The sequence below is a fragment of the Taeniopygia guttata genome, chromosome 1A, assembly GCF_048771995.1.
Source record: "Taeniopygia guttata chromosome 1A, bTaeGut7.mat, whole genome shotgun sequence".
Classification (NCBI taxonomy): Eukaryota; Metazoa; Chordata; class Aves; order Passeriformes; family Estrildidae; genus Taeniopygia; species Taeniopygia guttata.
In genome coordinates this window covers 68,982,065-68,994,632 of record NC_133025.1, presented here as the reverse complement: position 1 = coordinate 68,994,632, position 12,568 = coordinate 68,982,065, and the positions used below count along the sequence as shown (strand labels likewise).

The window sequence follows — 12,568 nt, the reverse complement described above, 5'->3', positions numbered from 1 at the left end:
GAAGTTTATTAAAGTTAAGCAACTACAAATGGGATCTTGTAACATGAACTGGAAGGTGACCTCAGAATAAGGCAGTGCAATCAGGTCAAGCATCATGATCTGGAAACAGGGGTATGAAAAGTGAGGTGGCAACACTCGCAGAAGACACTGCTTGAATTAATCAATAGTAATAGTAATCAAGAGTAACTTCATAAGATCTTAATAAAGTAAAGTGAATGGGCAGCATGATTACAAATTTAATTCAGAGGTGACAAATGCAAGATAATGCATATTGGAAAGATATGATCTGAGCTGCTCATGTACTTTGCAGAATCCTGAATTTAGTGTAATTACTTGGGGGATGGCTTGGTATTATTATGGACAGCTCAGTGAAACCCCTGCTCACTGCGCAGTCGCAATCAAACTAAAAAGTATTCCAAGTGTGAGGGAAGGTTGAGATAAAAAACACAATTGAAGATTGCATTGTCATATTGTACAAATTTACAGTGAGCCCTGAATTGGAATGATAAGTATGATTTTGGTAGCCACGCCTCAAAAAGATTCTTCTGAAAAGAGGAGACCAAGAGCCAGGTGGCAAAAATGGATAGAGGCATGGGAGTGCTTTTATGTGTGAAGGGAAATGGGAATTCTTACTTGAAAAAATGAAACGTGCTGAGGTCTTCCTTAGAGAACCTTGGCATGAAGGGAGACCGGGAGGGGTCCTGTGTGTTCCTGGCTGCTGGCACGTCCTAGCCTCACACTCCTGCTGGGATGCTATTTTTCAGCACTATGGTCAGAGCTGCATGTTCAAGGAAGCCATGAATATCCTCAACATGCTCTTCACCGGCCTCTTCACTGTGGAGATGGTCCTGAAATTAATCGCCTTCAAACCCAAGGTAGGTGCACTAGGAGTAGATTTCCCTGGCCTCTGTGTGTGTGTGCATGTGTGTGGGGCAGCTGTGAGGAGAAGGAGGAGGTGAAACTCTCTGATCTATTACCCCACCAAGAACTGAGCTGCACAGTTGCTCTCTGGATTGGAGTCTCACTTACATTTAATAAATTTTTTGCTGGAGAGTAGACACACTTAAAAAAAAAAAAAAAAAAGTAAAAAAAGGCAACACCTGCTAATAGAGATGGTTCCTAGTTTTCATTAAGTTAGCATAGTGACACTGCTAAGGCTATAACACGTCTTCCATTCTGAATGTTATTCTAATGCTCCCTCTCTGACTTTCCTTATATAATTTTAAAATAGCGTCTCATGATTAGTCTCCTGACCCAAGTGAAGTTAATCAAGCATGACTCATTTTGAGTTATGAGCTTTGGAAAAAAAATGTTTCTTCTGGGAGGGCTACATCTCAGTGATGGTTTGGATTGCTCTGGTTTTGAATTTAAGACGTCATTGATAATATTCAATACCCTAGCAGGTCCTGTCTGAAAGTATTGTCCTGTGCATTGGGCCATCATATTCTGCTAGTACAGCTGCACTGTGGGGTATGATTATAACCTGCAAGCTCTTCTAGTTAACTTCTCACCACTGCTGTAGGACAAGGACAAAGATCCTGACCTCACAGAATTACCCAAGACTTTCTTCTGTGGGGTTTAAATTCAGTGATGTGTCATAAACAGTTGAATCTGGATACTTAAATATAGGTCCCTCATGTCATTTCATATCTTCAGTGGTACCTTGACACATGAAGTTGTGTCTTGAAGGATGCTTTGAAACATTGTGGACATGGTCGAGATGCTCTCTGAAGCATCAGTTGTGAATTGGTAAAAATGAGAACTTTTGTGTCTGGCAGTCATACTTGTCCTTCATGTTAAAGTTAGGGGATGACTGAATTTAGCTCCTCCCAGGTGTAATGTAACATCTTCCTCATCCTCAGTTCAGAATCTTTGCTCTCCATTTCTACTGAATTTGGCCTTATTTTTTTCTTTTCAACTCCATGTTGACTTTATTCCCACCCAACTTTTCTCTTTCTTCCACACTTTCTAGGACTTCTTCTTGTAATAGTCACAATTTTATTTTTCACCCAAGTCCAGTATCACTATCCTATCCTAGATGTAGTTCCCTTGGAAGTTAGGAGCATCTTGGCAGTCCTGCTGAAAGGCTGGGTTTTGGAGTTTTTTTGTAAGATTTCAAGCACTGTCTTGGGAAATTTAGAAGCATCATTATCTGTTTCAGCAAAGATTTTAATTTTCAGGAGACGTCTATATTTGATTTTTGAGACTTTGCCATGTCTGTTAGCAAGCAAATTTTCTGTCATTTCATAAAAGTTTTATCTCCACACCAGAAGTGCATCTCACAGGCTTTATAATGTTATTCTGATTTTGCAGTTCTGCTTCACAGGAAATTCTTAACTTTCAGGAATATGAAAATCTCAGCAGAATTTGGTTTAGAACATTTAGGGGAGAAGTTCAACCAGGCCAAATGCTGAGTTCTGTACATATACAAGGAAGGCTTTACCTGACATAGTTACATAGTTGCTTCTTACAGTAAGGAAATGGCATTGATGATAGTGGAAGGCCTTTCTACTTCCTGTGGTTTATTTCCTCTGTTCGATCTCCTTTTCAAGTTTTACTGCACAAAAAAATACTAAAAAAAAAAAAAAAATCAGCTGGTGGTAAGCAAGTATCTCTGGATGGCAAAACATTGAAACAGATTTCCTAAAGTATTTGAGGAATCTCTATAGTTTGAGGATTTAAAATTAAGTTGGGGGAATCTTTAATCCAAGCAGTTTAGGAATCTATGATCTTTCTTGAGACAGGCAGATGGAATAGACCACAGGGCCCCTCTCAGCCCAGTTTTCCACAATTCTGTAATTTCCAAACTAAATCCCCAGCTACTACACTATAGTAAAAGTGAGAGTAAAAAATAAATTTTCCTTATCACGAGAATAGTAGAGTCTTAATGAAGTCTTTTGAGCTAGGACTCAGACAACAACCTCAGGTGAAAGAATATCCAGCACTAAAAATAAATGTTTAAAATCCTGGTCCGGCCTGTATGCCAAAGATGTACTAAGTCATACCTCTATTTCAATTAAATACCTCTATTTCAGTTAAATACCTCTATTTTAATTATACACCTTAATGAAAGAAACCTCAACTTTTTAAAAATTGAAACAAATGATTACAGGGAAGAAAAACATGACTGACCTTGTGAAAACAGCTAGCACAGCAAAAAGACTTTCCTCCTGCAACATATTCACACTGAATTTTGATAAGTGCCATTTCAGTGACTCGGGTTTGGAAACACCAATTCCTTGTGTAACTTGTCATTGTTATGTTCGAGGATTTGGCTGCAGCCTTCATTCCCTGCTCTCCAAAGAAGGCAACTCCTTCTCCCAGATGACCACTGGGACTGATGTGGACCAGCACTGGGGAGCACTTGCTGCTTCTTTTCAGGTTGCACAGCAATACTGAAGATGAACTTGCCTAGAATATGTTCTGAAGTGGGAGTTTCCAGCACAGAGAAAGTAGTTACCTGGATCTTCTGCTTGGCTAGACCTTGTGGCCAAACTACATTTGCAGATGGAAGTTGTCTCCAGGAAGACCAGCTGGGAAAGTCCAAAAGCATTTCTTTGTCACCTAGGAGAACATCATTTACCTATGCCCTCTAACCAACCAAGTTCCCCCAACAAAGAAATGAGATGCTGAGTGCTATTAGTGTTTCCCAGATGGGAAATGGCAAGATGAAATGCTCATCTCTGCCGCAGACAGACTTGTCTGTCATTTACCAAGCAATGAAACACAAACCAGCCTTTGTTTAAGCTGCTTTGTCTCATTTTGAATTTGTGCCCAAACATCACTCTTTTCTGTGAGAAGAATACCCTAAAATAAAAGAGCTGTAAGCTTCATGACTGACAACAAGAAAGGAGGAAACTTGGTTATATGAAGGTGTTGTGTTCTAATGACAAGCCCGAGGAGAATGTGGCAGAACAGAACTGAGCACAGAATTGAAGCTGGCAACATTCACTCTGTTTTCTTCTTTTTTTGGGGGTGCTTAACCCGGTCATGGCTGCTGCAGCTTAACCTTCAGCTGCAGCAAGACAAGCTGCTGCTGCCCATGGTGTGGCATTCAAGATTACAGATGCACAGATTCAGTTGGAAATGGGTTGGAAAACTATCAAGATCATTCAAGATCATCAAGTCCAGCTGTTAACCTACCATTGCCAAGGTCCAGTAAATACAATGCATACCAGTGCTACTGTGAATTACATGCATACCAACAGAAAAGGTGGCAGCCTGACTGAATAGAATATTTTTACTGTATTCCCTTTTTATTTCTTCATTTCCATTCTGTGAGATGTCCTCCTGACTTGCTACTCTTGATACTAGAGGTGAAAAAAGCAAACACAATCAGTTGCACAGATAAGAAGCAGGTTCACACATGTGCCTGTGTACAAAGAACCATCATGGGTAATCCAGCCCTGCCCCTATTTCTTGTGGTAGGAGAAAGGCTTTACCTATTGAAAGACGAGCTGTAGGAATAAGGAGCCAAGTCCAAGTCAGGGCTCGTCTCCTAACACACAAAATATGTGAAGGGAGTAGGAAGACAATGGCTGTCCTAGCTAAACATACTGTTACTGCTTGAGATTAGTTGCTCTGGTCAGCAAGTCCCTTTGAAACTTGTCCTTTTAGCTGTCCATCCTCTGTGAGCAGTGTTTTGTTTGCTTGGTCTCCTGGGAGGCTGTAGAGAAGATGGGTACATCAGCAGGAGCAGCTGCTGCTGTGGCACAGTCAGTGCGTGCCAGGCTGGGACAAGCCTTCTGAGAACCCTGTGGGTCTGTGGGACACTTCTTCTGGTGCAGAGGGTCAGTTACCCCATTTTTTTGCAGGATTAATGTAAGCACTGTGTCAGACACAGCTCATCCATGTCTGCAGTTTTGTCAGGAGGCTGTGCTAACAGTGAGCTCGAGCGATTTGGGATGATTAGGGCTGCTGATAAAGAAAACATCCACCACACGCCCTGTATCTCCTTACAGAGTATTAATATGATGCTCTGAAGCAAAACTCTCAAATGGACCTCAGTGCTTACTTTGGCTGATGTTCATAAACTGATTCAAGACTAGTTACTTCAAAGAGACAGACAGTCTAAAAGTAATGTTGTTGAGCCAAGGCCTTTTGCTTTGTTTTTCTAATTTTATAAATTCTCCAGCCAGTCAGCTGAGCTGTTTTCCAATTCCTGCATGGAGAAAGCTGCTGCTGCTGCTGTTTTAGGCTTTTTCCAGAGAAAGGTACTAAAGGGAATGAGGTGCTGTGCTGTCTGTGGTGCTCACAGCTACAACTGTTCCAGCTTCTTAAAGAAGAAATCCCCGTAAGAGCCAGTCCAGGAAGGGCCAGCTGCTCTACAAAACCTGCCTGGGGTTTATCTTTTCAAGTTGAAGACAGTGACTTAATATTCCTACTCATGTGAAGCTTCACCATCTGTCAGTGCTAATGTGAGGATGGATATTCCTCTAGGAATTTCAGATCTTTCCAGTCCCCTGGAATGGGCTGTTTTCCTGATGAGCCACATCTACTTTTTCTTTCAGGAAACACTTCATCTGTCCCTTTATTAGCTAGGGCAGGACCACTAATCCAAGAGCTATGAATTTTCTCCTGCTGTGCCTGTCATCTCAAACTAGGGAAGACATATCCATGGAACTACTGCTATGCATAAAGTAAAGCACATGATCATATATTTTGTCAAATCTGTGCCTGCATGTGGAAAGGGAATCTTGGAGATTTCCTCTGTGGAATTATGACTATCAGAGAGACTGCAGATCACAAGTCTATTCCATTTACCAGACACTGTCAGAACCTTTCTTCCCTGGGTGTTTATGGATGTTACTTGTAAAGCAGCCTGTAACAAACGCCATCTGTCCTGCCTCTGTTACTTCAGTCCCTCATTTATCACTGCTACTTTACTCTGCATTCTTGCCACTCTTACACGTCAGTTTTGTGCAGCAGAGTTCGGACTTCAGTGGGCTGTTTCAAACAAGCTTCACATTCAGCACAAGACACACAGTCCCATGTGATCCCAGGAAGAGCTGTGACCCTCTGTGCTGTGGAAGTCACAAGTGCCACCCATGGTTATTTCTCAGCCTCCATGTACTGATGGATCTACGTGTCCTCAGTGTTTCTTTCTCCCCTGATGCATTTGCACTTCTTTATTCCTCTTTAAGCTCCTCTCAGTCAGCGTTTATCATGCATTTGATGTACAGATATTTCTTCTGAAACCTGCAAAATGACTCATCTGTTTTTGTTCCCTTTTTGCCAGTACATTTCTCATGCTTTTATGCCTATAAACAGAACTCTGAACAGTCTCTCCTAAAGTCACACTGGCTGCTTCATACTACTTGCATTCTTTTTTCTCACCAAAACCATAATCTGTTATTTCTTGGTCAGGATAGAGCCTTCAACATTTTCACAAAGAGCTGAAATTTATATCCATAGAAAAAATGTTGGTTACCTTTGGAAATCTAATGCTTTTTGTACTTCATTCTAGTACATGTAGAAATACCTGTATCGCTTAGAATGCTGCCCTGGAATCATTCATCACAGTGTTTTATATCTCCAGCTTATACAGAGTAAGGGAAGTAAAGATATTCTGCACTGATAAAAAAAAAAAAAACATCAAGAAAACCAGTTGCAACTGAGTGGTCTTTTGCTCAGAGCTGAATAACACTTCAGCTCCATCCAACAGGAATCATATTTAGCTAAAAATCACATGCTCTGGGATGCAGTATGGTGGCATAAATTAGTGGTTCAAGCTGTGTAAATATGAGCCTGGTGCAGGCAGCTGCCTCCCTCCATAGACTGTGGCCACATGATGCTGTGTGGCCAAATGGGATGGTTGCCAAGTGGCTCTTACTTTGCAGACTTCCTTTGCTGGTTTTGGCAGGTCCTTAACCTTGGTAGCCACCTAATTGTTTCCTCAGCTTCAGTATTATCTTTTTTTGTTTTGGAGGGGCAGCTTCTACATGTGGAGTATTTGAATCATGTACCCCCTGCAAGAGGAAGGTCAGTCTCCAACCACCACCTCTTAAAGAAATGCTTTAAAAGGCAAAGAAAGTGCAAGAAAGCAGATTATGTGTCAAAACCTGTGGGTGGGGAATAATGTACATAATTTAACAAAAAGGAAGAACGAGCTCTGCTTAATGTTGGGTAAGAAGCAGTAAGCATGGAGACAACTAGGAATGATCAGGTAAGACAATTTGTTAGCTGAAGAAAAGGAAAGAACAAAACCAACAGGAAGAACCAGGTCTGAGAGGAAAATAGAGAAAACCCAATTCCATGGAGGAAGAAAAAACATTCAGATAATGAGGAGTGGGAAAAGATAAAATATCCTTAAAGGCAGAAAGAAAAATAAATTTAAGACCTTGAAATAGTAAAGTATTTATAAAATGAAGGAAGAAGTGATTGGACAAAAAGCAATGAATTGAAAAGAAAAACAGAAACAGGAGTGAAAGAAAAAGTAAACATGGGAAGGGATTTTTAGAAAATTAAGAACTTAATTAAAACCCATACCTTTTAAGTTAATTAGCATATTTTTGTGCCTCTACATTTTCTTGAAATTCCCTGGAAGGCATCCCAGGTCTCCATGTTCAAACACATTAGAATCTCAGCCACAGAGCCTCCCTGTGTACTGTCTCATCAGAATAAGTTGCAGTAGAAGTTGGGTACAGTATGTTTCCCTACTTCTGTGGATTTAACTCAGCCCTGTTTCAAAATGCATCATCAGGTTACCTCAGAAAGGCCTTCCTTTTTCACCCCAAGTTTTGTTGGGAAGTCTGAATGTCTTGTATATTCCTCTGGATCTTCTATACCACCAGCAGCCCAGCTGGAAGTAATCTCAGCTGCTTCAGCGAGCCCAGCAGCTGCCATACACCCAGAAATCCCTGACATCTTTGTCGTGCCCAGATAAAGATACCAGTGACTGCATTTCCTGTGCAGCCAGCCTGAGGCTCTCAAGGAATTGCTGAATCAGCCTCGAGGGTTTTGGAAATAAATTAGAAAAAGTGGGATTTGTTATTCCAGGTACTTAACTGAAACTACTCAGAAGAGAGTGCGGCCAACATGTTACAAGACAGTGAAATTGGAAGAAAGAAGAATTACATCCTGGTGATTTAGACTGCTGGCTCAACAAGTAGAGCCTTGAATAATCTTCTAGTTAAAACAGAGAAAGGAAATTTGCACCAGAATGCTCAGGGATGAGGTTGATTTAGCGACAGTTTCTACAAAAGAGGAGTTAGCTAGCAGATAATTGCCTTCTCTACCATGTGAAGCACAGGGAATCCTCTTTGATGGCTTCTAGATTTCACTGAGCTCCTCACCAGCTCCTGAGTATGTGTGGGAGAGGAAATCTGGCCCTCCCAAACACTTTAAAGGAGAAGAAAGTAGTGCCAGACTAAAGTTGTTCTATTGTGCATATGCTTATATTCTGAGATGGCATAGGCGTGACTGAACCTAAACAAGTCATGCAGTGTGAAAAACACTTGGTAGGTGAATGTAACAGAAGAAATGAGATGGATGCTGAGAAATGAAACTTTCACCCCAACTCCTAGCTCATAACTCTACTTGAATCTGGGTCAGGAAGCATCAAAGCCTTCCTTGTCAGCACTGGTTGACATCCTGTTTAAAGTGGCTCTTTCCCATTTTATTGCAGAAAATAAATATATCTGGCACAAAGACATGAGCAGAGTGCACCTTATTTGGTTTCTTTGTTGCTGCCCCTAAGATAGAGGCCAATAACAAAATATTGTCCAGTACAAACTTCCCTCTTCAGGAAATAATTTGTCCTTTCATATTGTTGTGGAAACAGTTGGTGATGGACAAAAAGGCTGTTTGATCTGCTGCTCCCTGTGTTAGATCTGTTGTTTAAATGCAGGATGTTCTCCTTCCTGGAGGACAAGGCCAGCAATTTTCTGCAAATAGATCCCCTAATTACTATAGAGAATGTGTGAAATCTCCAACAAGGATCAGCCAGAGCCGTGCCATCCTCCAGCTTTCTGAAGGATCAATGGAGAATTCAGTAGGCAGAAAAGGCTGTTAAAGGAGCTGGGTAAGAGCTTCAATGATAGAGGACCTTTTCCTTCACAGCAAACATACCCAGAGAATTTGCATATTGCTGCAACATTATGACAGATGTATTTTCAGTCTGGCACTTGGGGGTTTTAATGTCGTTATAAATGATCAAAAATAATTATATGACTGCACAATGCAACAGTGTGGGAAGCACTGTATTAGCTATTGCACTTAATTATTTAATACAGAAAATTATCCACATGATGTTGAAAGCCCAGTGGGATGGCAAACCATGGCCTCACTCACGGCAGCATCAACAGCAGCAGCAATAGCCCAGAAAGGGAACAGTGCCAGGGAAAAGCAACTTGTTCTCCCCCTCAGACAGAAAATCCCAACCCTCTATCACTTCCTGTGAGGTTGTTTTAAAGGGTCCAAAGCTCTCAGGGATGTGAATCTTCACGTACAAATGGTGCCAGATAACAGACTGTGACACAGCACCTGTTAAGAACCATTGTCATGTTAGAAAGTGATATTTCCACTGGCAAATCATCACCTGGCTGACATCTAAGAGAGGTGATCTCTCTTCTCTCATGCATCTGGTTTTTGGAGACCTTGGAAACTTTATTTTTCTTTGTTTCTGCTTCCCCAAGAGTAGAATGAGAGTAATCATCCTCTTTTAGCAAGTTATGATTGATGGATTCCAATAAAAAAGTATTATTTTACTACCTACTCTAATCCATACAAATTAAGCCTTTTATGAAAATAGAGTAACTGAAAAAGAAACTGTTTAAAAACCTGCTGCTTATACCTACTGTGCTGTTTCTTGGACATTGTGTCTTTCTGCCGCTCAGCATCCACTCTCCACTCAGCAGCCACGTCAGAGCAGGACACAGCCTCTTCCCATGCCTCATACAGAGAGAGGGAAGCTGTTCCAGGTCCAGCCCCATATTCAGAATTCTTCTTCACCCACTGCTTGCCACTGCCTCATCTTCCTACAACCTGAAGTGGCTCTTCACTGTGAGAGACATGGCATTTCTGTTCTTGTAGCCTGAGTTTTCCTTCTTTTGAGCCATTCTTGCCTGGCCTGGGATGGCAGTCGTACTTTAGGAGGTAGACTATCTTAAACAATAAAATTCATCCTTTAGCTCTTTTCATAGGACTGTTTCATATTGCTGGGTTGGTTTATTGCCTTCAGGAGTTATTTATTTGCCCTCATCAAGACATGCTGCTTCTAGACTTTCCAAAGTCTTTGAGCACTTGCAGCTTCTTCCAAATGGAATTTGACAGCAAAGTTTTCATGGAATGTGCTTTATGACAAAAGATCTGTTCACACATCGCATTCACTTTTCAGTCTCTTTGGTAAAAGTGGTGGTGATTTTGTTTCTCTTTGCTGAGAAAAAGTCTGGTTTCTGGCTGCAGGGCAGTAATTGTTAGCTGACTGCTGTGAGCTTACTGTTTGTGAGAAAAAGGGCCTAATTCCTCATGGGGTATTGCTGTGTCACAATATACCTGTGGGAAGGCCAGGAATGTTTATGTTATTTTCTAGGTGGACAGTCAAATTTATAAGAGAGCTTTCAGCTATTCTGCCACCATTTTCATGCATTTATATCAAGGAGGCCTTAGTCATTATTGTTCAGAGGCATTACTCACCCTCCTTTAAAGGCACTTAAGAGCAATCCAGGCCAAAAATTACATCAGGATCAGCTGGTTGAATCATCTGGTTCAGCATGCTTTACTGGTATAGTTTCCTCAGGCCTTCTCAGCATACTGCCTGGAAATACACTCTTTGCTATGTCTAAGAGATGCTTTTATAATAAATGCTTCCATCTTGCCTTCACCGTGCTTCTTTCCCAGTCTTTGGAGGACCTGGCACCAGAACTTGCACTTTGAGCCTCCCCCATGGATGAGAGCCTGTGTATTTCAACCACTTTACAGTAAATGAAATAGAGGGAGATGTAAGATTACAGTACCACCAAGTGCCAGCACCTTCAGCACCTGAAGGGGGCCTGCAAGAAGGCTGGTGAGGGTCTTTTTGCAAGGACACATAGTGATAGGATAAGGGGGAATGGCCTCAAACTGAAAGAGGGCTGGGTTAGATTAATAAAAAAACCTTTACTGTGAGGGTGGTGAGCCCTGGCACAGGCTGCCCAGAGAAGCTGTGTGTGCCACATCCCTGGAAGGGTTCAAGGCCAGGCAGGATTGGGCTTTGAGCAACCTGGGATAGTGGAAAGTGTCCCTGACCACAGCAGGGATTGGAACTGAATTATCTTTAAGGTCCCTTCCAGCCCAAACCATCCCATAATTCCATGTAGATGGGCATTGAGGCACTCACAGTGCTCTTTAGAAAATACAAATCTGGTGAAATTAACTGGATTGCAAAATCTGGAAATGGAAGTTCTCGGTTCACAGATATGATACAGTCATGTCTTCCAGACATTAACAACTATCAGTAGGTGTGTAGAGCATAAAAAAAAAAAAAAAAAAGAGAGATATTCTTTATTTCCAGCTTCCATAAATGTTAATAATTTTGTCAAACAGTGGCTTGGGGACTTTGGTTCAGGCAGTGGGGTTTTATGGGTTTTTTCCTGTGATAAAGTTATTTGTTCCCCAGAAGCACAGGTGAGAGCTGTAACTTGCTTTAGGACCTACAGGATCTCAAACAATAATCAGAAGGTGTCCACTTCAACATGGCCAATAACGAGGTATCTCAGTTTTCTAACAGCGACCTAGAAATAAACATCTGAGTTCTTTTTCCAGATGAAAGAGCCCTTCAGGTTCTCCAACTCTTTTATTTCTGTCAAGAAGAGTGTTCAGGATGTCCAAGCAGGCCCTCAGACCTCAAGCGACACCTGTCTACTTTCACAGGTGCCCTCATTGTGAGAGAGAGCATGAAACAAGTGAGGGAGGATAAATGGAAACATCAACATTTTTGATTGTCCATCTTGGGCGATAAGTTGATCTTGTTTTCTCATGGAATAAGCAAAGAGTCATTAGGCTCCTTCAGAGCTCACCAGAATAGTCTGGAGTGATGAAATGCTCCTCTTTTCTTTGCCTGTCTGTGGAAAGATTTGAAGGAGTAGAAGGGAGCTTTAATTCTCTGCAGCAGTGACTCATTACAGTGACTGGTAGGTGAACTGCAGGGACTCTGTCTCAGAATTAATCCATCAGTGGATGAGGGTTGATAGATAGGATGCAAATAGATGCTGTTTTCCTGCAGCCTGTCAGGAACTCCAAGCAGCTGCATGCTCCACTTGATTCCTTCTCTATTACGTTCTGCTAATTTCCCTGATTGCTGTTATGGCTAAATGGTATCTTAGCACAACAGAATTTGCATCTGACACACATCTCCATTCCATGTCAAGAGCTACTGTACCTTTGTAAGATTGTTCAGGACACATGTGAATCCCCCAGATCTGCTGTGAGAACGTGTGCCAAGAACTATAGAGCTGTGTAAATGTCCTTTGACTCAATACTGTCCCTTTTGCAAAAGTATTTTCAGGGAAAGCCTCTTTTAATGAAGTCTGAGAACTGACTCTCACAGCTCTAAAAAGCCTGCAGCATTTTCAGAAACGAGTCCTTGTAT

At 41.5% G+C, this 12,568-nt stretch overlaps 1 protein-coding gene across 36 annotated transcripts in view; it reads left to right on the top strand.

Annotated features, from left to right (window-relative positions):
- The window catches only part of CACNA1C (calcium voltage-gated channel subunit alpha1 C), a 452,642-nt gene that overhangs the window by 379,943 nt on the left and 60,131 nt on the right, over positions 1-12,568 (top strand). For all 36 annotated transcript variants that reach the window (XM_072923847.1, XM_072923859.1, XM_072923850.1 and 33 more), the window contains one exon: positions 765-875. In XM_072923847.1, coding sequence (XP_072779948.1) covers positions 765-875 — 111 coding nt within the window. The remainder of the gene's footprint in view (positions 1-764; positions 876-12,568) is intronic.